This window comes from Patagioenas fasciata, chromosome 2 (genome assembly GCF_037038585.1).
Source record: "Patagioenas fasciata isolate bPatFas1 chromosome 2, bPatFas1.hap1, whole genome shotgun sequence".
In the NCBI taxonomy this organism is placed as follows: Eukaryota; Metazoa; Chordata; class Aves; order Columbiformes; family Columbidae; genus Patagioenas; species Patagioenas fasciata.
In genome coordinates, this window is record NC_092521.1 from 51,561,393 (window position 1) to 51,588,224 (window position 26,832).

A 26,832-nucleotide genomic window follows, 5' to 3' on the forward strand; every position below is an offset into this window, starting at 1 on the left:
AAACGTCCCCTTAATAGGATTAAGTACCTTCTCATCAGATAAGTAGAACATGGCAAAATCCCTGACACTCTGGCAATTAGATCAGAACACAGCCCGACCCATTCCTGACGCAGGGAGCAATTTTGCAGAGGAGGTGTTTCAGTATCAATGGTAAATATGTTGGGTTTTTTTTTACTTTTCTTTGGTAATGAGTTTCTATTTCATTGCAAAGTTAATTGGTCTTTCACTAAAAATGTAAAGGTACAATATGTAAGTACCTATAGAAGTAAATACAGCCTATAAATAAATCCAGGCTCTTAATTTACATACGCAGCTGATAACTGCGTCTCCAACAAGGCTATGCTGGCTAAGAAGAAGGCACTTAAATACTGTGTTCACTTAATCAGATGAGAACTATAAAGTGCAGTTGCATGGTTTCTGAAAAATCAGCTTTTCTCTTCTGAGTGCTCTTGGGAGGGAAATAAAGCAAATGGCATTTTTTTCCCTCTTATTTTGTAGGAATTTCTTTCAAATGCTGATGTGTTTGTTTACAAGACTGATCTAATTGCCAATTTATTGGAACACCTATTATTGTGTCTGCTGTATTAAGTACTGCCCCGAATTACAACGAAAGGAATTGCATGTTTGGAGACAAGAAAGGGAAGAACATTCTAGAAATCTTCCTTTTAAAATTTGGCAATAATGTTTATCATGGATGCATTTATAATATGAACTAAAAACATAGTAGGAGATCAGTAGCTAGTGTGTTTCACAAGGTAGAAAAGACAGACAAAGCTGTATAAGCTTCCAGTTTTATGTATATATATGTGTTTATATATATGTGTGTATATGTATATATATATATATATATATATATATACACACATCCTGATTCTGTTACACCACTGTGCAAACTCAGTGGAATTAATTTAGTTAGTCTGAACAGATAATTGCAAATGAGGTCAGGCTTCTTACTCATGTGTTTTCATTAGCAGTAGCATTTAAGTGCATACTAAAGATCTCAGGAACCGCAGTTAAAATTAAAACTAATAGGACTTGTATAATACTTAGTAAACATTACACCTAGGCATCTGGACACCATGAAGATGCTTACATTAAACTGCACCGTCCTGCTTCTTTAACAGAAAGAACATGAAGTCCTCTTGGTTATTTATAATGTACGTGCTATGGCTGAAGGGTCATCAGTGTGCACCAACAAGGCAGGAAGAAATGAATCTCCGGGAAAACCTTAAATGTACGTATGTTTTTGCTCCCAGGGGTGTGTTAGAAGCCCCTCAGCCCAGGTCTCCAGTCTCCTGGTGCATTTTGACTTCCACACTCGCTGGCGTCAAGAGGATTTGCTTTCATGTATGGAGCTTAGAAACCACCATATAGCTGACTACATGCAGCCACACACGCACAATGGAGAGATAAGAACAACCGAGATGAGAAACTAAAGGGATCAGCAGATAAGTATCCCCTTGCAAAAAAAGTATTTACGGCTTTTTTAGAAGTTCTTTGGTCCCTCATAGATCATTAGAATATAAACTGAACGCAAAATTCAGTCCAACAGATTTTGGATTATTTTATTTGTTTAAATAATCTTTGAAAATGTTTATTCTACAAGTATATGCTTTGCTGGAAAAGATGGCTATTACAAATAATTGAAATTAAATTACTTAATTTAGAAAAAAATAGCTATTCTGCAGATACCTTTAAGCATGGTTTTCTTTTGTGGATAGGAATCCCAAGAGGATCAGCCATAAAATATTCCTTTGTTTCAGTCTACATGAATAATATTGTCATGAGAACAACAACAACAAAGTTTGGGGAGGGGAAGAAAGATGTAAAGGAAGAAATGACTAACTTGTGTTTTTGGCAGTCTCAGAGTGATGTGTTCTTTACTTTGTATAGTTCCAGTGATATTCAGGTCATTTCTGCAAAGGCAACAAATACAGATAAAAGATAGGTAATCATGCAGAGCTTCAAGGTACAACATGTGGGCCAACCTGGGCTATCATCAAAACACAAAATACCAAAACTATGGTCATTACTTCACAGGAAGTCTAGAGAATATATTTTTAGGAAAGTGTGTTGAAGGCACCTGTAATCTTCATTTTCAAAATGTAAAGGAAAGCTGTCACAGCCTGGTTTCAGATCAAAGATAAATATATAGGTTACGTCATTAGAAAAAATATAAATAATCCTTGGAGATACCAAAAAGTCAGGATGAGGTCCCAAGCAACCTGCTCTAGTTGACTCTGCTTTGAGCAGGAGGCTTGGACTCAACTATTCAGAGATTCAGTGACCCGAAGTAGGATAGCCAGGTATATACCTTGAATTCCATACAGCTGATCACTAGCAAAGGCTGTGGGTCAGATTCTTATCTGATGAAAATTATCTCAGTCTTCACTAGCTCAAGAATTTGGCTGTACAACCATAAGGAAACATACAGCCGTTTCATACTCCTTCGTCATCAGTGCACGACAATTTCTGTTAGTGTTGAAGTCTGATTAAGTCACTGTATAATTTGACTTTTTTTAGTATTGTCTGAAGTTGGAGAGAAGTATGTAGATGAAGAAGTAAAGAAAGCTTTGATTGGTATTAAGCAGATGAAAATTATGATGGAAAAAAATGAAGATAAGCACATAGATCTGATGAAAACCTTGAAGAAGAGCAGTGAAGAAAAACAGGTAATTGAAGTGCATCTGTTGTTCTTTTTTTTTTTGTCTGTGTTTTTGTTAAGTTGTTGATATTTTAAATCAAAGATGAGACAGATTGTACATGTATTTAGCCTTCCTCCTGGAAGTGGTATGGCATGCCATTGTGCTTAGCCCAATTAGTAACCCAGAAGGGATCCCTTGGTGTCTCCCCTTTTCTGGGAAGAACGTAAATCACATTGTATGTACACTCTGAGCAGCATATGTCTCTTTATGTGGTCACATAGCAAACCCAGGACCGATAGGAAATCTTTGGTTCTGCTCCTTTCTCTCACTAGTGGAAGAAAACTCTCATGGAACCTCTATCCAGGTTCTCGCTGCCTGTTTCCTGGAAGCTGGAGCTGGCCCAACAGACATCCTTTCTTAGGCTATGAGTAACCTGGATGTTCACATTTCAGAAGAATTTAAAACTTTAGTTTATATTTGCCAATTTCTTAAGAAAGAGCTTGCCTGCTGGCAGGGCCCTGGCAGACTGAGTCACCCTTGAGTGAAGCTTTCAGACTGCACTGGAATAAGGAAGAGCACTGCCTGCCTCACTGATGCCTCTTCCAGATTACGTGGTTCTTTCAAAAGCTAGAGGTGAAAAGTTTCCATCTTCCCTTAGAAATACAGCTTTCTAACCAAGTGACATCTTGTTACTTTTTCCCTGTGGCTGAATGCCTAAACTATTTCTAAAATGAAAATATAAGAGAGAGCACTGGAGAAAATACAGCTGAGTTACCACAAGTTAGAAAGTTACCTTCTCTCAGCCCATTCTAGATGTAAGGTAAATCATGTCATCTGACACCACATTCCTTGAGATTTGAGTTCTTACATTTTATTCTGCAATTGGGAGGTAACCAGCAGCAGCCTCAGCACAGTCAGGCTGATGGTGACCATCATGTAGAAATACAGAAGTTCTTTCTGCAGTAAAAGGAGACATTAAATGCTGTATGCAGACTTAAACATTACTTTGGAGAGACAATTTGAGTCTTTTAACATCCAGAAGTCAGAGCTGCTGCAACAGCAATGTGTTGAATAAAGTATGGAACTTACTGCTCATTTCTCAAAATCTCCTGCTTCACTGAATTCAGACCAAGGCAACTGCAAGCAACTGTCTAAAGGTGTTTCATGCAGGAGGTCCAGCATCTCTGCCTCACATGTCTTTATACACCTCAGGACACAAGATGTTTGCCAGCTTGTTTTGCAAACTCCAGACCTTCAGAAAAATATCAAAGCCACAAATTATAATGTGGTCTAGGGAAAGTACAGTGGATCAGGAGAACTTCCAGTGTCCTAGCACAATGTCTAGACTCAGAGCCATGTGCTCAGATCATCCTGAGAAACAGAGATTACTGTATATTTTTTTAAAAATACAAAGATATTGCTTTTGGTGAACTTGAAAGAAAATTCCTTCTTTGCCCAACATCTGGGAGTTAGTTTAAACTATTCATATCAGCAAGTCAAAAAGTACCTGACAGCTTTCTAACATCTTTAGGAACACCAGTACACTCCCATTCTCTACGCTGTTGTTAGTTCTTACTGGACGATTTCATTTACACAGAACTCACATCCACAGCAAGAGGTCATAAAATAATGAATAAATATATAAAAGATCAGAAAATAATTAGACTATGAATACCACAGTTACTGTCTCTACTAAGCACATTCTGACAGAAGCTTTCTGTGAGTCTCTTCCCTATTAAAACGCTGCCAGAAAAGAATAAAAGTGACCACTTAAAAAGGTTTCTGTCATACTTAGGAACAACCTGGAACATTGTTTGGAAACCTAAACTGTTAAAATTTCTTGTACTTGCAGAAAGAAACTCATGATGTGCAATCTACCTGTCTTTCCACTGCAAAGCCTATTCTAAAATGCTGCTTCTGATCTGCTCGGCTTTGTGCTCTAACTGATGAAGAACGATGCAGTAAATAGAAGCAGCATTGTAAAATGCATCTTATTTCCCTTCAGTATAAAAGGAATGCCTCACACTTCCAGAAGAGCAGGCTTTTGATCAGTACAATCCCAGACACGGCAAATGCTATAGTTTTACATATTTCTGCATAAGAGAAAGAATTTATGTATGACAAGGACCTAGCCTCATGAAATATCAGTCTCTTAAAGAGCAGAGCAAAGCAACAAAAAGGCTATTTGTAGAACAGATGAATGCTGCAGATACAATACGGAGAAAAAATATCTGAGTTGAGCACATGATCCTGTGAGAGGTTGAATGGCTCTTGCACAGAAAGAAGTGTGATTTTTTCATAACCTCAAAGATCCAGGTAGACTTTAGAGATCTATCTGGTTTCGTAGGCTGTGCCCTCTGAGAGAATGTCATCAGGAAACCCCATAGGAAAAAGTTTTTCAATTTTCAGTTCCCTCCATATGTGACTGCAGCCAAGAAGTTAACCTACCCTAATGGTTAGGAATTAGGAAAAAAAGGAACCATAGATGCCCAAAATGAGCAATCAACACTGGTATAAGCATTTCATATATTAATCTGAAGATTTCCCTCAACTGAATCTTTTTTCTTACTTAGCAAGCCTTGCGACTTATGGATGAAGTAAAGGAAAGATTAGAAGAAGAAGAAAGACAATGTCAAATATCCTTCAAAAATTCATGGGATGAATGTGAATCTTGTTTAGAAAGCAACTGCATGAGATTTTATACAACTTGCAAACGTGGTTTGTCAACATTTAGAAGAAAGGTAGGAAGAAATTTTGTAGCTGGGAAATGCTCCTGAATTCACCTAACACTATTAGAAACAGCACATCTTATTTTCTGAATATCAGCTCTGCCAGTTATATCAGGTTACTAATATTAATTTGATTTGGAGGGTGTGGAAATGTGCAGTTACATGGCAGAGATTACATGCAGTTTGATTCATTGAATGCTGAGCCAAAATGAGTTGCACCCTGGCGTGACTCCATCAACATTGATTATTCTCCTGACTCCAGCGGAATCACTCCAGACACACAGTGTTTTCTCTCACAGTAAAATTTGCATTAAGATGTTCAATAACTGTTTGTGAAAAATACCACATAGATTCCTATGGTCCCTTTGAAAATAGGAGAGTTAAAAGTGTAAATATAGTCAGTAAAATTCCATGGGAAAAAAAAAAATCACCTACTTATGCAACATCATTCTTTCCTATGCTTATTTTGAGATATTCTTTAAGTAACAAAATAGCTTTAAAATGCTTAACTGTTTAACAGAGGAGACTTCCTAATTCTAATTCCTAATTCTACCCTAATTCTACCAGAAAGAAAAATATGCTTTCCTGGCTGGTACTTTATTATTACAAGATTTAACAAAATTGTAATAACTTTTTTATTTGAGCATATGCATTAAGTACAGCTTAACAACCAAAACTGCCCAATTACTGCTACTGAAATTCTAGCCAGATTACCTAGCTTTCACATCCCCAGGCACTGAAAAATATGATAATGAAACATGGTGTGTGTCAGAAGTTACAAGCTTTAGCGCAAAAGTATTTAACATTTGTGCATATTCTTAAAATTACTCAGGTAAAAATGTGGAAGATATTAAGACTATTGGCTTTTGAATTTTGACTATTGGATATCTCAAATGCACCTCTTGGACTTTGAGAAGTCTGTGGATGCCAGGTTGAAATTACGGCAGTAAAAGTTATATACTGCACTGACGCTATCTCTAAACCTCTTGGTAACTTCCTCAGTGAGCTATATGTTGGTTTTCTTTCAGCATTTGAGGTGGCAAACATGTTGTGACATGAATCTTTTTTTAAAAAAGGGAACACAGATGATAGCTGTGCCAGTGGAACACAGGCAGCAGGGGCAATACTGGCTTTGGCTGTCTCTGCAGTGCCATTCACATATTTCTTCTGAGCTGTGCTATTGATTAGATCAAGAAGCTGATCTGGATTTAAAAAAATATGTATATGTATGTGGGTGTGTTTGGCAGGATGCTTCTTAAACCTTACCAGTTTTCTACGCCATGAAGTGTGGCTCCACAAAACACTGCATCTGCTCAGACTAAGGTAGAGCATTAAAGCACAGAGCAGGGAACCAGTTGGTGAGACCAGGGGCTGGGAACTCGGCAAAGCAAAGCCAGCACTCGGTCTCTTCCACCATCAAACCATGGACGTGGAGCCACTGCTTCAGTGATTGCAATGAGTTTCAGTTTGCACAAGGACATAAGGACTTGGCCATTGGTGAGAGAGGACAGGTCACAGAGAGAACAATTGCCTCCTGTTCCCTACACTGCACATAAGTACCACAGAAATGTTTCCAAGATAAAGTCCAATTGTTGGAAGAAACCCAAACACCGATACTAACTTTGAGCCTCCACAGATTGAAGGCCAACTGGCAGTGCTTTTACTCCAGATCTCCTTTGGAGCTAATGATTTAGACTGGATGTACTTTCACTCTTTAGACTCTAGTGTCTTAAATTACTTTGGACAATATGCTGTGATTGCAGTTACTAAGAGTGCATTGTTTCTGTGGGTATTTGAAATAAACAAATTAGAGCTACTTTCCTGAGAGATGAAAAACTGATAACTCATCAGGTCGCTGACTTATCTCTTTCTTACACACAGGTTGAAGATTTTTTGAGGAAAATACCTCCACTCATTTTTACTTTTCATGAGGATCAAGGAAAAGACATCCACTTTAATGAAAAACCTCAGAAAGAGGACACCCAGCTAGTAAAAATGGAAGATTTATTTAGCCAACTATTATCTGACATGGGCTCAATATTTGACAGAAGTTTCATTTTTTTCAAGCAGATGCAAAAAGAATTTGACCAGTCTTTTCAGGCTTATTTCATGTCTGATCTGGACTTGAATGAGTCTCCCAGCATGGCAGCTTTACCTGAGGACACCACCAGAAACAATGGCTCACAGAAAGGCTGGGGTATACCTGGCTTTTTACAGATAGTTTTTGATTTCAGTAAGACGGTGTTTGAAGGTGTCAGTGAGGTCATTACTGAAGTATTTGATGAATATAGAAATAATAGAAGAGATGTGCTGGAACAAACCAAAGGCAAGTGTTAGAAAATAAAAATCAACTGTGCTGTCAATGACATCAACCCCCTTGGGATTGCTAAACTATGGTTAATGATCCAGTTTGTGGTATGTTAGTGTGAGATTTGGTACAAAAGATCTAGAGGCTTTTTTGGTTATACAAGCATGGGTCATGGATAAATTTACTGGTTAAATTAAAAGGTTCAAATCACCTAGAAATCTCAGAGAAATGTCACAGGAGGACTTAAAGGTCCTACACAGCCTGATTTTCACAGCAATCCTCAAAGTATTTGCAGGAGTTCTGCAGGAGCTTTTGAATTCATGACAGATGCAGGTTTTCATCAGGCTGGCTGACAGGTCTGATCTCAGCATTTGTCAGAATATGATTAGAATCATGTCATATTGACATGTCACCAATTCTAAAAAATTAGGGCAATTCTGTGAGATGTCAAGGCATATCCCTGCCCTTGCCCAATGACATTAAGCTCAAACAGACAGCTGCAAGGCCTGTTCCAGGTTTCTGCAGAAATGCAAGGTGCCAATCAAACACAAACCAGCCACTTGGTTTTCCAGTGATCAGAAAAATTCTGGCCATAATGGTGGTTTCAGGTGATAAATCTCAATGGAGGGAAAAAGCCACGGTCAGCTTTCAGAATACAAATAAGCCCTATCCTTCCTATCTTACTAGTGCAAATAGAAAAATAAGCATAATACAAACACACCCTGGTGCCTATCTGTAAGGACACTAAGCACATGCCATTACTTTGGCTGGCACATGCCATAACCGTTATATGGTCATCAAGAAATATAAAGTTAAGTGATTCTACAACAGCATTTTAATTTTTTTCCTGTATCATGACCCATGTTACCCCAGAAATAAGCTTTGGTACTGTGCTCTCATCTAGCTGTACATGATTACAAAACATCTTGACTTTTAACGGTTAAAAAGATCTTGTCAGAACTCGCATGTTGTCGAAATAATGTGTAATAATATTAGCAATTGTTTGGCTATTAGTGCGGAATATGCTACTATGCCTTTATAAGGGAATATACTACAGTGGAATGAATTCCTTGAAAGAAAATATGATTTGCATCTTCTCCTGACTTCTACTTTTCAATGTTTCATTCCTTTTTTTTTTTTTTTTCGGGGGGTGGGGGGGGTGGTGGTGCTGGGGTGGGGTGGAGCAGGAGGAAGGAATTTATGCCAAATATTTTAGATTTAGAGCAAGAAATTATATTATAACACACAGAGTAGGTAACAAACTTATACTTATCAAGACCTTAAGTCTAAAAATACTGTGACTTCATTTTAGATCCTGACCGAAGTGGCATGTTCTCAAAAATTGTGTCAGAGCACCGGAGGCCTCTCTGCAGGGAGCTTGAGGAGAACTCCTCTGGATGCCCACAGTTTCACGTGAGATGTCAGAAATGTCAAGACAACCTTTTGCATGGTAAATAGCTATTTTCCAATTCTTTTCTGTATGCGTTGATCACTGGTTTGTAGACTTCGAGGCTGTCATTTTCTACTGCGCTGTTTCCATAGCTTTGGAATTAACATTCAGTCACTGAGGTTTTATTGTAACTATGGATATAAACACTATTCCTCGTTCCAGACTTCAGTTACTTTTCCCCACTGTCTCCACAGAGTGTCAGTATAACTCAGTTGTTAACATGCCGCTGGAGGTCCAAAGAGAAGTTCTACATTCTGTAACAAAAATACCTATCTATTTCGTCAGAGTTGCCATCCAAAAGAGCAGCAAGAGGCCAGGCAGTAATCGGCCCTGCCTGGGTGCAGAAGTGTTGAGCAGAAAGCCAAAAGCTCGAGACCTGCTTCTCCTGCAGACAGCCAGACGTAACATCAGGTAGCATTCAGCTTCTCACCAGGAAAGCAAGTGCTGAAGAGCCTGTAATTATTCTTTCTTGAACCAAGTCAGCAAACAGGGCTGGTGTGAAGGACAAAAAGGGGAGTGCCTGTCAGTATGTAAGGGGATGGCAAAGCTCTGGCATGCACTTTCCATGGGCACCTGGAAAAAAATCAGACTGTGTCACCTAGAACTGCTCTCAGGACTTCTGCTGCAGCATAATACATCTCTATTTCCAGAATTATTTAGGTATTAACAGCCACAGAATATGCTTAAACCAAAATGTCTTCAGAGTATCTCCAGTGTAGCAAATATTAATGATTCAATGACATGTTTTGAAAGGAATATCGGACAACTTCCATCTCACTAAAAATATCTTTTTGTACCAGTTTGTATCTGTGGTTACTGTACTATCATACTATCAGCCTAAGGGTGTCCCTTAACAGTCCTGTTTAACAGAGAATAAATTGAATTTGTCCATGATTGTCATGGTGTGATGCCAGCCAGCAACTAAGCACCACACAGCCACTTGCTCACCCCTCCCTGCACCCCCACCCCAGTGGGAGAGGGGAGAGAATCAGAAGAGTAAAAGTGATAAAACTCACTGTTTGAGATGAAAACAGTTTAATAAGTAAAGCAAAAGCCACACACACAAGCAAAGCAACACAAGGAATTAATTCCCCACTTCCCACTGGCAGGCGGGTGTTCAGCCATCCCCAGGAAAGCTGGGCTCCATCACATTTAACAGTGACTTGGGAAGACAAACGCCATCACTGTAAACATCCCTCCCTTCCTTCTTCTTCCCCCATCTTTACACTCTGAGCGTGACATCATATGGTGTGGAATATCTCTTTGGTCAGTTAGGGTCCGTTGTCTCAGCTGTGTCCCTTCCCAACTTCTTGTGCATCCCCAGCCTGCTCAGTGGTGGGCTGGGGTGAGAAGCAGAAAAGTGTGAGCACTGCTGAGCAATAATGAAAACATTCCTGTATTATCAACACTGTTTTCAGTACAAATCCAGAACATAGCCCCACACTACCTACTGTGGAAAAAATTAACTATAGCCCAGCCACAACCAGCACAATGGTAATTTTTGTATAGGAATAATATAATATTCTGGTTTCAAGTCCCTATTTTAGTAAAGAAAAAAACAGCAGTCTTTGGTTCTGAATTCATGGCAGATGATACTAGTCACATGTTAATGTCTAGATATTGTTAGATAAATATTAGGCCTTAACACTCAACAGGTATCCTAACATACATTACAGGCTTTCTTGCAATAACCTACATACTCGGGATGGATTGATAACACAATATGATAATAAGATAATAAGGAGATCAAGAAGTTGCTGTATGCAAAAACTACCAGTTCAGAAAAATCTACTGCCATTATGTATTATATAAACCTTAAAGTACTTGGCAGGTCATCGTAATATCACATATAGGATAATTAATCCATTTAGTAATTTTGAGCCTAAACTAAATCTACCAAAATAAGTCAGTAAGAATTACCAGTGGGCTTTTTTAGCATTATTTAAACACCAACCCAAAACGTGCCCCCTCGTTAGACTTTTTTACAGTTTTCCATACTTCAGATAGAAAAGATGAAGTGTGAGACATATTATTTTCCTATAAGCTTCATGCTGGCTGTCTTTTCTAACAGATTGCCCAAATGTTCCCGAACTGCACATAAAGTTTGATGAAGCCTTTAAGCTGGTTAACCTCTCGGGGGAGCAGTATGAGCAGATTCTCCAGGTGGTTCAGCGTCACACAGAAGACACTTCCTACTTGTTCAACAAAATGAAAGAAAGATTTGGGTGGGTGTCTGAGTTATCCAATATAACCATCGGACCAGAAAACATTTTCAATATAGTTAAGGTAAGGGTTATCTACTGAAGGGAACTATTGCACAGTGCTGTCTTCAACCTATGCTTTGCTCATACTTATGCTCTTGGGGATTGCAGATGTTTGTACACGTGTAATGTTTGGTTTTTACAACACAAAGTTCCTACTCATCTTGATTTTATGTATGCTTGATAATCTGTCAATGAGATGGAACTCCAGAGATTAGAAACTATTTTCCTCTAAATCCTTTTAGTCTGATGGATGGCTGACAGGCTAACTTGAGTCACTGATAAGAGTAAATTGTCACTGGCAGCTTTGAATGGCCTCAGATTCCCTTCCCAGATAAATTTCACTGTACCAGTCAGTAACACACCCTTATTAGATCACTGAATATACAGCTATATGTCTATGTCTGTACCTATATATCCTAGAGCTCAAACAAGGTAAATGTTATGCAGGTTATTGCAGTGGAAGCTGCATATCTTTAATGGCATCTGTCAATATTACAATAAGTACATCATAATGAACTGTAACTCACACACAATAAGATATCCAAGGTAAATTCAATCTATTTTCCTGGGCAAGGGACAAATCCTGTTCTCCCTTCCAATTCAGAAATCCAAGGTAGCACTAATACTACAAAAAAATTATGCAAAATGATTGTGCAATCCACCAAAAAACACAAAATCAGGAGCAAGGGGACAGGCAATATTTAAGAACTCTTTCTCAACTGAGTCTGCCTTTAGTTCTACTGAACTACATCTATCTTAGAAAAACACACAGGAATTAATAACTTCAATCTCACAACCTGTATCTCAAAATTAGTGGGACAACTCACACACAAATTTTCATTAGGAGATCAGAAGCTCTTTATAGATATAAATATTAACATGCAGTTCTTTAACATGGTGTTGCAGTGCCATGTCAGCTCTTTCCATCACCTACAATAAACTTTGGCATAAGTTCAGACACCCACTACTTTTTCAGAAGAAACTAATTCAAATAAAGTAGCCAAGTTTAAAATATTCTTCTATTTATTTTTTCCTTATTAAAGGCATTAGGCACAGTAGGTATAAACAAAACTGAAAGTACACAGTAGTTTGCAGTGTCTAAAGTACTGATCTGTTCTCTTCTAGGTGTTACCTGGGGATCCCTCTGGTAAAAATGAAACTGTGGTAGATGTGAATATTCTGACTTCACCCACTTTCACCATTAAAGTTCCTCCCAACTTAGACCCAAAGAGTGCTGAATTCATTGAATACATAGCTGGGAAAGCACTGCAACTATATAAGCAGAATTTTTAAGAAGTAAGTTCATTCTTTCTCCCTTCATAGACAATGCAATTTTTTATAAGAGGCGTTTACATTGCAATAAACTTTAGTTGGAAGAAGATTCTGTCATGGTATATTCTAGACTGTCTCTTCAGAAATGACACATTGAGAGACAAACACAAGCATTATGGAAAACAAAAACAATGGCTCAATGTTCTACCCTGCAAAACACAGATATGATGATATTAAAAGACCTATTTAACTGTGAAACCCTCAATCTTTAAGTAACATCTGGGATGAGGTAATGTGATGATAAATGTTCCTTCAGAGAAGATTTGCCTCACAACCACAGTGGCATCAAAAACCACGTCTTTGTGCTCATTAATCAAGAATGAACCAGAATTACCACTATATAATATTTTGTTTATTTTAGGTGGTGTTTAAGAGGATACTCCTTATATACTTTTTACAATAAAGCAGAATCAGCAGCAGGACTTGAAAGAGCTGTCATACCATAACATTTTCGCATTAGCGGCTCTCTGCTCACATAAAGTGCCAACAGAGCCTGCAGTTTGACGTGCACAAAAAGATCCTTCTCATGGACTTGTAACCATTATGTAGAAGAGCTCACAGAGGCCTCTCCTTAGGCTTAAGAAATTTCCAGATGGGAAGAGAAGAACCAGGCCGAGAGGCAGGGGAAAACAATGCTTCATATTCTCTAACCCCATGAGGTTGGTTTCACGTGGCTTCCAACTCCCATAGTTGGCTCCCTCAGGGGCCAGAGCCACAAGAGGTGTGAAACCTACAGGCAAATCACTGTAGTGTCCTCCCAGTCTTTGAGGGTGCAGTAGATTTGGACACGGCTCCTCTTTAGGTCATGGTTGTCCGATATGTCCGTAAAGTATGACCTGAATGCATGCAGAAGTCTCAGAAGGCACGTAAAAAGAATTCAACATTAACAAAGAAGATGAAGAAAATGTCAGCATTTTATATTTGAATCACAGAATCATAGGATCATTTCAGATCATTGAGTCCAACCATAACGTATCTCTAGCACTAAACCATGTCCCTAAGAACCTTATGTAAACAACTTTTAAACACCTCCAGGGATGGTGACTCAGCCACTCCCCTGGGCAGCCTGTTCCAGTGCCTGATTCTGGTTTTTCTTTGGAGGTCAGGCTCAATTTTTAAACACATGAAAGACATTACTTTTATCAGAGAGGCTGAGGTGGACTGTAGAATTTACTCAGAATATATTAATATAAGCCTCAACAGGAACTTTGCTTAGGTAATATGGGTGAAATTATGTGTATATTATATTTAAAATACAAACATTTTTAATATTTATAAACATATAAAATAATCACCACCGTTTCTCTACAGTTTTTCTTCAAAATTCTCTGTAATTTATATGCAGTTATTGACACAAACTATAGTCTTTCAGATCATACAAGACAAATCCTCAAAGCCAAATGATAACAATATTAATTTCCTTAGTCTGATTACAATTTTTAGCCTGAATCTTAGTCTCATTTTCCTGTGCAATGTACCTTGTGTAGCCATTTCATACCTGAGGAATGTGGCATTAATTTCCAAATCACAATCCCATTTTATGTTGTTTGCACAACAGATTGAGGGTATATGACGGTGTGACAAAAGCAAAGAGCTAAAACTCTACAAGAAAAGGGAAATATCTGTAAGAATGGTAAAAGAGAAAAATAAATCTGTTTCTGTCTTTTTAATGTCATGTATGTTTCCTTGGCAGGGCATCAATACATTCTCCATATACTTATTTTTCTAACATCTTTTTTCTCAGTCCAAACCCAAAATGTTTAATCTTTTTTTTTTTTTTTTTTTTTTTTTAAATCCTAGGAAAGAAGATGTGTGAAAACTTTCTTCCTGAAATCCAGTATATACTCCTTAGGTGAAATACCCTTAAACTCAACGTACAGCTAACAAATTACTATGGTTAAAATAGTTACATATGGTAAATACTTGCTTAGTAAACAGTTGCTTAGTAAATACTGTGACATATGACCTAGCAACCAAACACTGTAGAAATCTTTTAACTCAAAACCAAATTCAAATCCATTTTAATATTCATTTATTTAAATAAAATGTTATTTATGTTGTAAATTAGGTAATCTCCAGCAACCAGCTATGGCCCTCGTTATGCAAAGATTTAAGGAAATAATCAGCTGTAAGTATACAAATAATTCCCATTTGCATACTTAAATTCAAGTACATTCTTAAGCCTTTTCAAGATTGGTCCCTACAGATGTTGCACATTCAGCTAAGTCTGAATCAAGCAGATTTCCATATGTATGTAGCATATTATTTTCCAATGAAAATGTTCCATTTCTTCTTCCAGTTGTTTTTGATGTTTATCATGCACATTAAATGTCTTTTCTGAATATGCAGTAATGAGTAAGTCTTCTGCCTTTGGCATTTCTTATTTGTAGTTTGCCTCTGGAGCCATAATTAACAGGGAATCCTTTATCAGAAAAGATGTTTGTTTTTTCCTAAATTATACACATCAGCTTTCAGTGGTATTTGCAAATTATAATAATGGTTAAGAACTGACGTACCTCTCAGTTAGAAGCAGAGCTCTAGGTGATTCAGTTTCATTTGCTGTCTCTGGCATTTCTAAGCATTTTTTTTTGCACACAGCAATATTCACCATTTCCAACTCTATCTGCTAAATAAATTGTATTCATTTCAAAGTGTACAAAAATATCTATATGAGAGTATAGAAAAATAACTATACCCTATTTATACCATACCTTTACTTCTATACACACAAACTAAGTATACAAAACTGCACAGGTAAAAGGTCATTTCATTGTTTTAATTAGTGGGAAAGATAAATATTCCTGCCTTCTGTAAGGAGAGGCAGCATTTTGTAGTCAGAAACTTGGACTTTATCTGAGAGATAAGTGACTCTTACAAAACGCTTGACTTCTAAGATACATTAACAAATAAATATTCAGAGAAAAGTCAGTTTATGTTGGCCAATGTAGAGAGTGCATCTAGAAAATTTCCAGTGGACATCACATTGGGAGCACACTTGCAACCCAGAAGGCAAACTGTATCTTGGGCAGCATGAAAAGCATCGTGGCCAGCAGGTCGAGGGAGGTGATTCTGCCCCTCTGCTCTGCTCTGATGAGACCCCACCTGGAGTCCTGTGTCCAGCTCTGGAGCCCTCAGTACAGGAAAGACATGGACCTGTTGGAGAGGGGCCAGAGGAGGTCATGAAAATTATCAGAGGGCTGGAACACTACTCCTGTGAGAACAGGCTGAGAGAGTTGGGGTTGTTCAGCCTGGAGAAGGCTCCGGGGAGATCTTATTTCAGCTTTTCAGTACTTAAAAAGGGCCTGTAAGAAAGATGAGGACAGACTTTTTAGCAGAGCCTGTTGTGACAGAAGGAAGGGGTAATGGTTTTATACTCAAAGAGGGGAGATTAAGGCTAGACATGAGAGAGAAAGTTTTTACAATGAGGGTGCTGAAACACTGGCCCAGGTTGCCCAGAGAGGTGGTAGATGCCCCATCCCTGGAGACATTCAAGGCCGGGCTGAACAGGGCTCTGAGCAACCTGATCTAGTTGAAGATGTCCCTGCTCATTGCAGGGGGTTTGGACTAGATGACCTTTGAAGGTCCCTTCCAACTCAAACTACCCTATGATTCTGTGAAACTCAGAAGAAGCAATTACCAAGTATTACTCTTAACAAAAATGCAAATGTGTAAATAAAATACACAGCAGGAAGCACATGACAAGGTACAGCATAAAAGGATCTTGTCTTTCAAAGGACAGGTCAGTGCAATCTGTTCTGAAAAAAGTAGTGCTTTCCAGTTTAACCAACAGGGTAGATGGAAACAGGACTCGTGCCACCCTGTCTGTGGAGTCTGTGGGCTCCTCAGTTCAGGGACAGGGAGCTGCTGGAAAGAGTCCAGCGCAGGGCAACAAAGATGATTAAGGGAGTGGAGCATCTCCCTTATGAGGAAAGGCTGAGGGAGCTGGGTCTCTTTAGCTTGGAGGAGACTGAGCAGTGACCTCATTAATGCTTATAAATAGGTAAAGGGTGAGTGTCATGAGGATGGAGCCAGGCTCTTCTTGGTGACAACCAATGGTAAGACAAGGGGCAATGGATACAAACCGGAACACAGGAGGCTCCACTTAAATATGAGAAGAAATTTCTTCTCAGTGAGGGTGACAGAGCACTGGAACAGGCTGCCCAGGGGGGTTATGGAGTCCCCTTCTCTGGAGACATTCAAAACCCGCCTGGACGCCTTCCTGTGTAACCTCATCCAGGTGTTCCTGCTCCAGCAGGGGGACTGGACCAGATGATCTTTCGAGGTCCCTTCCAATCCCTGATATTCTGTGATTCTGTGTTCTCAGCATCAGCCGAGCACGTTTGCATGGACAGCAAAGAAACAGGCACAGGCCACTTGCCTCACCGCACCCGTGGGACCTTCTTCTCCCTGCTGGCCTCTTCGGGTGGCCTCAGCACCTCGGCGTCGCGACAGTCACACGATAGTTACAGACTTGTCCCTGTCGTATGGCTCTAACAGCCCCCGCACAGCTCCCCGAGGCTGAGCCGGGCCCGGCGTGGGGGGCAATTGCCCCCCCCGCGGAGCAGCCAGGTGCCAGCGGCGCTGCGGCGCCCTGGGTAAGGGAGGGGCCTGGCCGGGCCGGGCAGGGTGGGAGGGAAGGGGAAAGGCAAGGGGAACGGGAAGGGCAAGAGAAGGGGTGGTGCTCCGTTCTGCCCGCCTCTCGGCGCCGCTTGGCGGGAAGGCCCGGAGTTTGGCGGGCTCGGAGAAAAGGCGGTCGGTGGGAGCGGGAACAGCAGTGTAGCCGCAGCCCACACCGACCCGCACGGAGCCTCCCCGGGCGCCTCTCGCCCACCATGCCTGCCGAAGGGGAGCCGCCGAGCGCGGTGGCCGCCGAACCGGAGCCCGGCGAGCCACAGTACTTGCGGCAGGTCCGGCACATCCTTCAGCACGGCCGCCGGAAGGAGGATCGCACCGGCACCGGCACCATCTCCGTCTTCGGCATGCAGGCGCGGTACAGCCTGAGAGGTCGGCACCGCCGGGCCCCGCGGCCCCAGCCCCGACCCCCTACCCTTGCCCGCCGCGGCTCCAGCCGTCGCCGCCCCGCTTCGGGTGGGGGGACGCCATCTCCTTCCCCGGGGCTGCCCCGCCACCGCCCTCCGAGAGCGACGCCTCCCCCGCTCAGGGCCGCGGCTCGGGCCCGCTGCGGGGCCTGTGGAGGCGTTTGGGGCCGTCCCGTCTGGTTCCTCTCCCTGCTCTCCAGCCCGCGGCAACCCGGACTTGTCCTCTCCCTCGGCCCAGCAGCCAGGCCCGGCCCGGCCCCATGGCTGTCACCGAGTGAAAAACCGGACAAGATTTTGAGGCAGCCGGTCCTGGTTTTTCCTACTTTTCAAGCATAGTAGGAAGGATGGTTTGTGAGGTAGATTTGCCAATAACTTTATCTTAAGCCTCCGCTTTCTGTTGTGTACATCGCTAGGCTGCATCACAGAGTCCTTACAGTGGAGTTTGTCCAGGGCCCCATGGGTAGTGCATCTTCCCCCTCTGTCCAGGAAAATAAAAGTCAGGTTCCTGTCTTCCTTGGTCTGAGTATGAGAATTGCACATCCTCTACGAACAAGGGAACTGGGGCTGTTTAGCCTGGAGAAAAGGAGGCTGAGGGGAGAACTTATCGATGTCTGCAACTACCTGAAAGGAGGTTGGAGCATGGAGGGCATTAGTCTCTTCTCCCAAATAACAAGTGACAGGACAAGAGGTAATGGCTTCAAGTTGCACCAGGGAAGGTTCAGATTGGATATTAGGAAAAAATTCTTCACAGAAAGGCTTGTGAAACGCTGGAACAGGCTGCCTGGGGAAGTGGTGGAGTCACCATCCCTGGAGGTGTTCAAAAGGCATTTAGACAAGGTTCTTAGGGACATGGTTCAGTGCTAGAGTTAGGTTATGGTTGGACTCGATGATCCTGAGGGTCTCTTCCAGTCAAAATCATTCTGTGATGCTAACTTCGTACTTCACATGCAAACCTCTGAATGTCAGATGGCAGAGAAAAATGTAAGTTGGGTCACCCTGAGGAATCACTGGTCACCTCTGACACTCTGAAACTCTTTTTCAGATCAGTTTCCACTGCTAACGACCAAGAGGGTATTCTGGAAAGGAGTGCTGGAGGAGCTGCTCTGGTTCATCAAGGTTCAGTATTTGAATGTCTCCATGGGTCGTGTGACTGAGAGTGGGGTTATTAATAGAACTAACTAGTGTGGAGTGTCTTAAGGAATTTGGGGTAACTGCAGATGCTTCTGCTCGTATGACAGAAGTGCAGTCAGCTAGTATTTTGACTACATGTGGAATGCCAGTATCTTCAAGACATTCTGTGCATTTTAGTGGAGACTGTTGCATTGTTACCAATCAGAAGGCATTTTCTTCAGTTTATTTTTAAGGGAAATAGTCTGAAATAGTGAGAGCTTTCGCTGATTTGACTATACCCCGTAGTTATAAAGCCTAGTAGAGTCTCTCTTTATTAGTGTTTGAATAAGAAATAATAATATGAAGTAGATTGTAGGCAATTTAATGATCTGCTTTTCAGTGTTGTGATAGCTTGATTTGAACAGAAACAAGCAGTGCAGAACCACAGGTGAAGACAGACTGATGTAAACACTAGGCTTTTTAGTAGCAAAAACCTGAGATCTAATAGAGCTAATAGCTGTAGTTAGAGAATTAAAATTCAACTGTAGATAATACGTTACAACGTAAGCGTTCCTTTATATGTTGTGACATTGTGCAGGTATGGGAAAGTCTACTTAACCATTTGCTAGATAGCAGGACTCAAATACACATTCATTTTTAAAAGTATCTTTTTTTCAAATATAAAAGGCCAACACTCCCCAAAATAGAACACTTTCTATGTTGGATTTTTGAGTGGACTGATTTAGACATGTTGCAGAACTCAGTGAGATTTCTGTGGGTCATTTTGTCATATTTGTCATTTTAACAAAAGGATTTTTAAGACCTTAAGCTCATTATAGGTGGCTTGACAAAGACAATGCCTAGGCTGTAAATTTTTTGTTTGTCTACGTTTATCTGTCTGTGAAGTAAAATCTTGTTCTCTGCAAATGTGTGTATGAAATGGTAGACCACAATTAAGCTTGAGACTGTACTGTTTGTGCATTCACAAAGTTATCAGAATCCCAAATTAAATAGCAGCATGGCACTTCAAACTTCATCCTAGTAAGTTGTGCATAAGTTTTATTCTGTCCATGTGCAAAAATGTCATTCAGTACATTAATCAGACAGTTTGTGCTTTGTAAGTGGAGAAATACTATAGACTAGCAAAGCTTAATACAGCTGTTTCATATCATGTCGTCTGTGTTGGGATTAGGATGGAGACTTCTTACTGTCTTGTCTTGTGTAGGGTTCTACAAATGCCAAAGAGCTCTCTGCAAAAGGGGTGAAGATTTGGGATGCTAATGGATCACGTGAGTTCCTGGATAAGCAGGGTTTCAACACCAGAGAGGAGGGGGATTTGGGACCAGTTTATGGTTTCCAGTGGAGGCACTTTGGAGCAGAATACAAAGATATGCACACAGGTAATCACATACAAATACAGTCTTGATTGCTTACTGAGATAACTATGATAACTCACTTCCAGAACACCAATGCAGTGTCCTAATTTCCATGATACAGTTGTGCTGACAAGAACTGATGCTTGTGCACTGCATTCACTGGAGGCTGTGGAAAATATTTTTTCTATTCTGCAGCTGGAGCAAAGTAGGATGTATCCATAGCTGATGATGCTGTTGACAGAATAGCTGCAACAAGTTGCGATGTGATGCAGTACCTGTTGATACTATTTTCAGTGGAACTGGTTCATTAAACTTACCCTCTGAAGTGTCTTGATGGCTCTCTTCTAAGTCACTGAAGGAAGTGATGTACAAAACATTTAAAGGACTGCCATGAGTCAGGAAAAGTTTCCCCTGTCTGGTTGGTATGATTTTTAACTCAAAATAACAACATGGTTAATGATGTTTTTCCTTTTTTTTTTTTTTTTTTTTGGTCAATACAGTCTCAAAGTTCACACTAGTTACAGGTGTTAGACTTAGTATTGGCATGCTGACCGCTGACAGAATACAGTTTTATGATAACACAAATGATGCAAATTGTGAACTGTCATGTCTAAAAACTTACTAAAATGTTTCAATGTTTCTGAACTTAAAAGGTATAAGGCATAACATAGCTCGGAAAAAATGAACAAGATAAATTCCCCTAGGTTTCATTACTAATAGATTTCCTTAAAATGTATTACTAATGGATAGGTAATTAGCTTCAGGAACTAACATAACCATTTGAAAAGGTTTCTGGCACAGTACTGCTGGCAGAAGAATTCCCTGAGATGCTAATTATATATTACTACCTTTTTTTGAAAGCTTGGATCTCCCTATAATCATAATTTGCTGTTGCTTTGCAATAAGAGTTATTAGAAAAAATTAGTTACCAGCCGTGCTGATTCACGGGCATGATTCAGAACAATGAGTAACTCTTCTATTCTAGAATCCATTCTAATGTTCAGTTAATTCCAGAAAATTTCTTATATAACTGATACTGAGCCTAAAAAACAGCCTCCGAGCGTCATTGGGTGAAGTGTAATATCCTATGCTAAATATATGCGATTTAAGTTCTCTTCTGGCACTACATGCTGTGGAAATTTAGTTTTTCATACATGACCTTGTGAGTGCTAGATCTGTCAAAAACTTTCTCCTTTTGAGCATGCAAAGAGTTCTGGCACCCCATTTACTGGTCTGGGTGTAAATTTTTTTTTTTTTTTTTTTTGAGAAGGAGCCCTATACCATGCAAGTTTAACATCTGGAAAGACACCTTAATCCAGAAGTGCAATGGGCAAATCAGTTTAAATACCTTGAATGACTAGGTGGCAATATCTTGTATCAGTACTGCTTTTGTCCTGTTTAGGTAACAAGCCATCATGAAGGATAAAATAACATGCCTGTCTAACTATTTTTTTTGTATTGCAGCTTTTGTTTCCTGGGATGTAGTGCTTATTCAGACTTCTTTTTTGATCTTTATAAAAAGTCTAGTTTTTGAGGCTTGGAATAAAGTCTTCTGAGTAGGAATGGTCTCTTTCAGTGGGTGCTAAAGGTACTCAAAGCACAGAAAAGAGATGGGGGGACATGCAAAAATACCATAATGAGAATTTCACCATCCTCAGAGCACCCTAAGGAAGACCAAGAATAGCCTACATTTGGAGGATGTCAACTGATAAATTTAATAACTTTCAAAGTTACAGTAAAATCTTCGGAGGTTGTCATTTGGCTGTAATTTTTCAGTGGGATGTGGGCTGGGCTTTAAAAAAAAAATCATGACTTGAATCTATCTGGCTTAGATCTTATTTGGTATCTTTCTTCAGATTACTCTAACCAAGGAGTTGATCAGTTGCAAAAAGTGATTGAAACAATCAAAACCAATCCAGATGACAGAAGAATCATTATGTGTGCTTGGAATCCCAAAGGTATTGAACAGCAGACTTTAAGTGAATGCAGTTGCACATTATCTTGATGTATACTAAATTATGTTCCAATCCTGTGTCAACAGTCAGTTCCATTTGGTGTCCTTGCTTACTCTTTATAAGTTACCAGGAATACAGTAAAAATGGACGGGAGTTCTAAGCTTTGGTCTCTTTCTACTTAATTCTCATGTTCAGACCTCAAAAATTTTGAAGTGTTACTTCTAAGTTTTTCTCTTCAGGTTAAAGTGAGGGCTGTACCTGGCTGCCAGTGTCTTTGACATATGGTCTCTGTTCAAAGACAGCGATTCTTATTTTAAAAACATTAAAAAAACAAAACCAAGAAGGAGTATACTGAAGCAGTGTGTCTGTTTTTTAGCCATATAATAGATTGTAAACTTACCAAAATCTTAAAACTAGAGGACAAAAATAATATTTGTGTTGTAATCATTTCCTTAAACATAAGTTGTCTAGATATCCATTCACTCTGTAGGGCTACTTCTGAAAAAGAGCTAGTGCCAGAGAGTGTTTCACTTGAGCAGCAGTAGATCTGTTCACAAAAAAAATTGCCCAGCTTTTTTCACTCATGTCTTTGAAAGGGGATGCCACAGGTTAAACTTTCTCAGACACCAGGAAGTACCTCATTAATGTTTTCCTTACCAAGCTGTAAATGCACTATCTGCACTTGTAAGTGTAGATAAGCACTCAAAAGATCATTTTCTGATTATTAGCTTTTTCCTTGATCTTTAATATCTCAACAAGCAGTAAAGGCGCATTGCAATGGGAAGTGAGTAAGATGAAGCAGTTGGAAGCTGCTTCAGGGTAATGCTTAATTTTACTCTTAACATCTTTCTTTAGGGAAATCAACTCTCTCACTGAGGTAAAACTAAACTACTGTGCAGCATTATGGCATAAATCTGTTCTGTGGAGTATCTGTTCATGACTTCTCTGGCCCTGCAGCTCAGGAGACAGCTTGTTGTGACCCAGACTTGATTGCTTAGGCAGCAGGTGCTTTTAAATGAGAAAAAGGCAGCAGAATGATAGTGCAGTTGAATTTTTGCTCTCTACTGTATCTCATTAAATGCTTATTCAGGTTTTGCATCTTCTACATTTATAATACACTAACACTATTACGATTTTTTTCCCACCTACTTCCTGTACTGCAAATCTAGATATTTCTCTGATGGCTTTGCCTCCATGCCATGCCCTTTGCCAGTTCTACGTTGTGAATGGTGAATTGTCTTGCCAACTCTATCAGAGGTCAGGAGATATGGGACTCGGAGTGCCTTTCAATATTGCCAGCTATTCACTGCTCACATACATGATTGCCCATGTCACAGGGCTAAAGGTAGGCTATTTCATCGTTTTACTTAATCTTACCTGAGAAGTGAGCGACTCAAAGATGAGACTCTTCATGTCATGTCCAAAAAAAAAGTGGGATGGATATACTGTTCAAAGTCTTGCTGAAATATGTGTGAGTGCCTTGTGAATTTAATGTGAATTGTTTCTGGTCTGTATCAGCAGTCAGGATCAGCAATGTAAGAATTCTTAGATTCAGGTCAAACAGACAGAAGATGCTCCAGGTCTTTGTAACTGAACATGTCAAAACAGACCTGTTCCACTAGTCTGCTTAGAAATGTGAACTGAGGACTTCTCCTTATGGGATAGTAACATACAAGTGATTAAATTTTTGTAGCATGTGTTTTTTATTGGAAGAAAACAGTAGCTCAGCGGCTGCTGTCAGGGTTCCAGTTTGGATATTCTGCCCACCAAACTTCCAGCTATAATTTCAGTTTGGCATCTTTTTCATTTCCTGATTATGTAGACTGGTGTTATGTGCTCAAATAGCTATGGCCCTGACTCTAGAGCTGCATTTTGTAATTTGGCAGGGTAATTTAAATGCATCACAACCTTGTACAGGTGAAACCCTCTTTCTTTAGAGTATGTAAAAAATTATACTACCAAGGCCATTTGAACCTGATCCTCCTGCTACCAGGAACATGAAGAGGAACTTGAGAAGTACAGAAGAATCAAACTTCATAGCAGTTGCAGATGTACTTAAGAAATTAGGCCAAAGTACTTGAAAAAAGGGAAGTTTAACATTATGTCCATGAAGCAGCTATTGCTTCTCAGCCACTTCCTCTCACAACTTTGGTGGTTTTTATTATGATATATCCGAGGGCTGATCTGCGTCAGTCAGAGACCAGTAAAATAGCTGATAAAACTTAACCTAAGTTAAATTAGATTGCTCAGGGGCGGCTAAGTCACAGAACTTGCAAGCTTGCAAAACCCATCTGGATGCTCGATAAGTGCTTTTGAGTTTAGCCTGGGACTGACTTCTCTGCTGCCACAAACCACGTTGTTTAGTAGCAGTTAAGGCACCTCGTTTGAAACCAACTTGACTGAGTCCTGCTTACTAGAAATGGAGTGGAAAAGCTGGATGTCACTGCCCCATTTTGGTGAGCAGATTAGTAGTGCAGCATTCATTTACCAGAGCTATTATCCTAGCAAGATTTTAAAGATAAATTTTTTGATAAGCTATGTTTTTCATTAGTTATTCATTAGTCTGGGAAGGCAGTGTCATTTGAAGCTTGTAAGGATGTCTTGGTAATCCAATCTAGTACAGAAACTGCAATTCCAGACTAGGTGTAAGATGCTAAGAATTAATACTCTAAACATTGTAACTTTTTGTTTTCTTGAAATGTGACTATTTGAAAACCACATGTATCCTCTTTTCAGCCTGGAGAGTTCATACACACATTAGGAGATGCTCACATATACCTGAATCATGTGGAACCTCTCAAAGTTCAAGTAAGTACTTGTTGTGTATTCTTGTATCCTTTTGTCTTCCATGATGCTTATCCAATACAAAGTTATCTTGGTATTTTAAATATCATTTTGCAAATATTAATTTGTGTGACTTCTCATTTCTACCCGAATAATTGTAGTACCTTAGGCTCTGTTCAACTGAGGTCACAAACAGAAACACAATACAAACATGACTGAAATGTACATCAGTGTACCGTTCTAGAACCAAGTTACAGATACAGAATCTGTATCCTTACTTTTGACTTTGTCATTCCAAAACCTTAGAAATCTGTCCCAGCTAATAAACACAAAATGTCTTTGTAGTATACCGGAAAAGGATAACTTATCCATTCACAGAGTTAATTGGTATTACTATTTGGCTGAATAAGGCTCTATTTTCTTCAGGAAGTAATTTGTTGCAGTTGGAGCAAATCAGAATTTTATTTCATTATACTTAACTTGGACTGAATGTCCTCACCATTCGTATGGTTCAAAGCCATCCGGAGAACTAGTTATTGGTTCAGACCCAAATGTTCCTGTGATAAACTGCAGCATATTTGATGCACATCTGGATCAGAATTTCCAATTTAGTTTCCTCTGTAAGGAGTCTAATTTTTAATCATGAGAATTGCTCTGCAAAGTGAAAATGCTTGCAGTGCATTTGGATGGTCAGGGAACCCACTTAAAAATTATGCTGCTGGTCCCTACACCAATGCTATTATGATTTTTTTTTTTTTTTTTTTTTGAGTGTAACTGTTCTTGGGGAGGAGGGAAAATCAACATAGTGTAATCTGAATTTAGATTAATAAAATCTTATTTATAACACAAAATCTCTGTCATAAGTATTGGCTTTATACAATAAACTTGCTTCTATTTCAGCTTCAGAGGGAGCCAAGACCTTTCCCCAAACTCAGAATTCTTCGTAAGGTTGAAGACATCAGTGACTTTAAGGCAGAAGACTTTCAGATTGAAGATTATAATCCTCATCCACCTATTAAAATGGAGATGGCTGTTTAATGCTATAAACCATCCTTTGTTAATGTGGAAATGTACCTAAGCTACTTAGCTTTCTCTGTACTTAAAGTTACAAATTTTTTATATATTTTGAAAGATATACACTCTGTTATTGAAAAAGAAATGGATACTGCATTCTATACTGAACTGTAGTCACACAGAACAGATGATTATTTATTCCTGCTGTATTATGCAGATGCTAACACAGTTTTAAGTTGTTAGTGAGGTAGTTTTTTACATGTTTCAGCTACCAGTGGCCGCTTCTGTTACCATTCAGTTACTATGTGGGAGTTGTACTTGCTTACATGCTCTATTTAGTACTGAAAATAAGAACTTTTATGTATGACAGGATTCCTTCAAGGTTGTAGAAGTCTTTAAATATGTTCTAAAGAGTATATGTTTAATAAAGCTTTTTTAAAAAAATATTTTGCAAGGTATGATGTGTATCTAATTTTAGTATGTTTATTTAAAGGTAGTAGTAAATCAGAGTTGGAAAGCAAAGGTGAATTCTGTTTTAGTTTAGGATCTTGGAGGCTGAGATCTAGCAAGGAAAAACAAATTGAAACTTCCCATGGTCTTCATAGATGAACCAGCAAGAAAACAAAAGATCTTGGTGGAGCCTTGTCTGTAATGGAGTTGCTGCACATCTCTCTATTGGCATGTTTAAAATTCCCTACACGAATCATAGAATTGATAGGTATGAGACTTCTATCATTTCAAGCAAAAAATATGAATATTCAAAGAATTTGAATATATACACTTAAACAGGAGCTACTCAAGGAATTCGCAGGATATGAAGCCTATT

At 39.5% G+C, this 26,832-nt stretch overlaps 2 protein-coding genes across 2 annotated transcripts; both read left to right on the plus strand.

Annotated features, from left to right (window-relative positions):
• Positions 1–99: 99 nt before the first annotated feature.
• On the plus strand, positions 100–15,141 carry CLUL1 (clusterin like 1). Its single transcript, XM_065832307.2, has 9 exons — positions 100–150; positions 1,125–1,234; positions 2,524–2,672; positions 5,219–5,386; positions 7,256–7,706; positions 8,995–9,132; positions 11,204–11,418; positions 12,522–12,692; positions 14,529–15,141. The coding sequence occupies exons 2-8, from the start codon at positions 1,132–1,134 to the stop codon at positions 12,687–12,689; spliced, it is 1,392 nt and encodes a 463-aa protein (XP_065688379.1). The 5' UTR covers positions 100–150; positions 1,125–1,131; the 3' UTR covers positions 12,690–12,692; positions 14,529–15,141.
• A 2,276-nt stretch (positions 15,142–17,417) lies between these two features.
• On the plus strand, positions 17,418–26,452 carry TYMS (thymidylate synthetase). The gene is made up of 7 exons (XM_065832885.2): positions 17,418–17,732; positions 18,810–18,883; positions 20,103–20,277; positions 22,110–22,211; positions 23,378–23,553; positions 24,945–25,016; positions 25,893–26,452. Exons 1-7 carry the CDS (start codon positions 17,561–17,563, stop codon positions 26,028–26,030), a joined length of 909 nt encoding a protein of 302 aa, XP_065688957.1. The 5' UTR covers positions 17,418–17,560; the 3' UTR covers positions 26,031–26,452.
• The last annotated feature ends 380 nt before the right edge of the window (positions 26,453–26,832 follow it).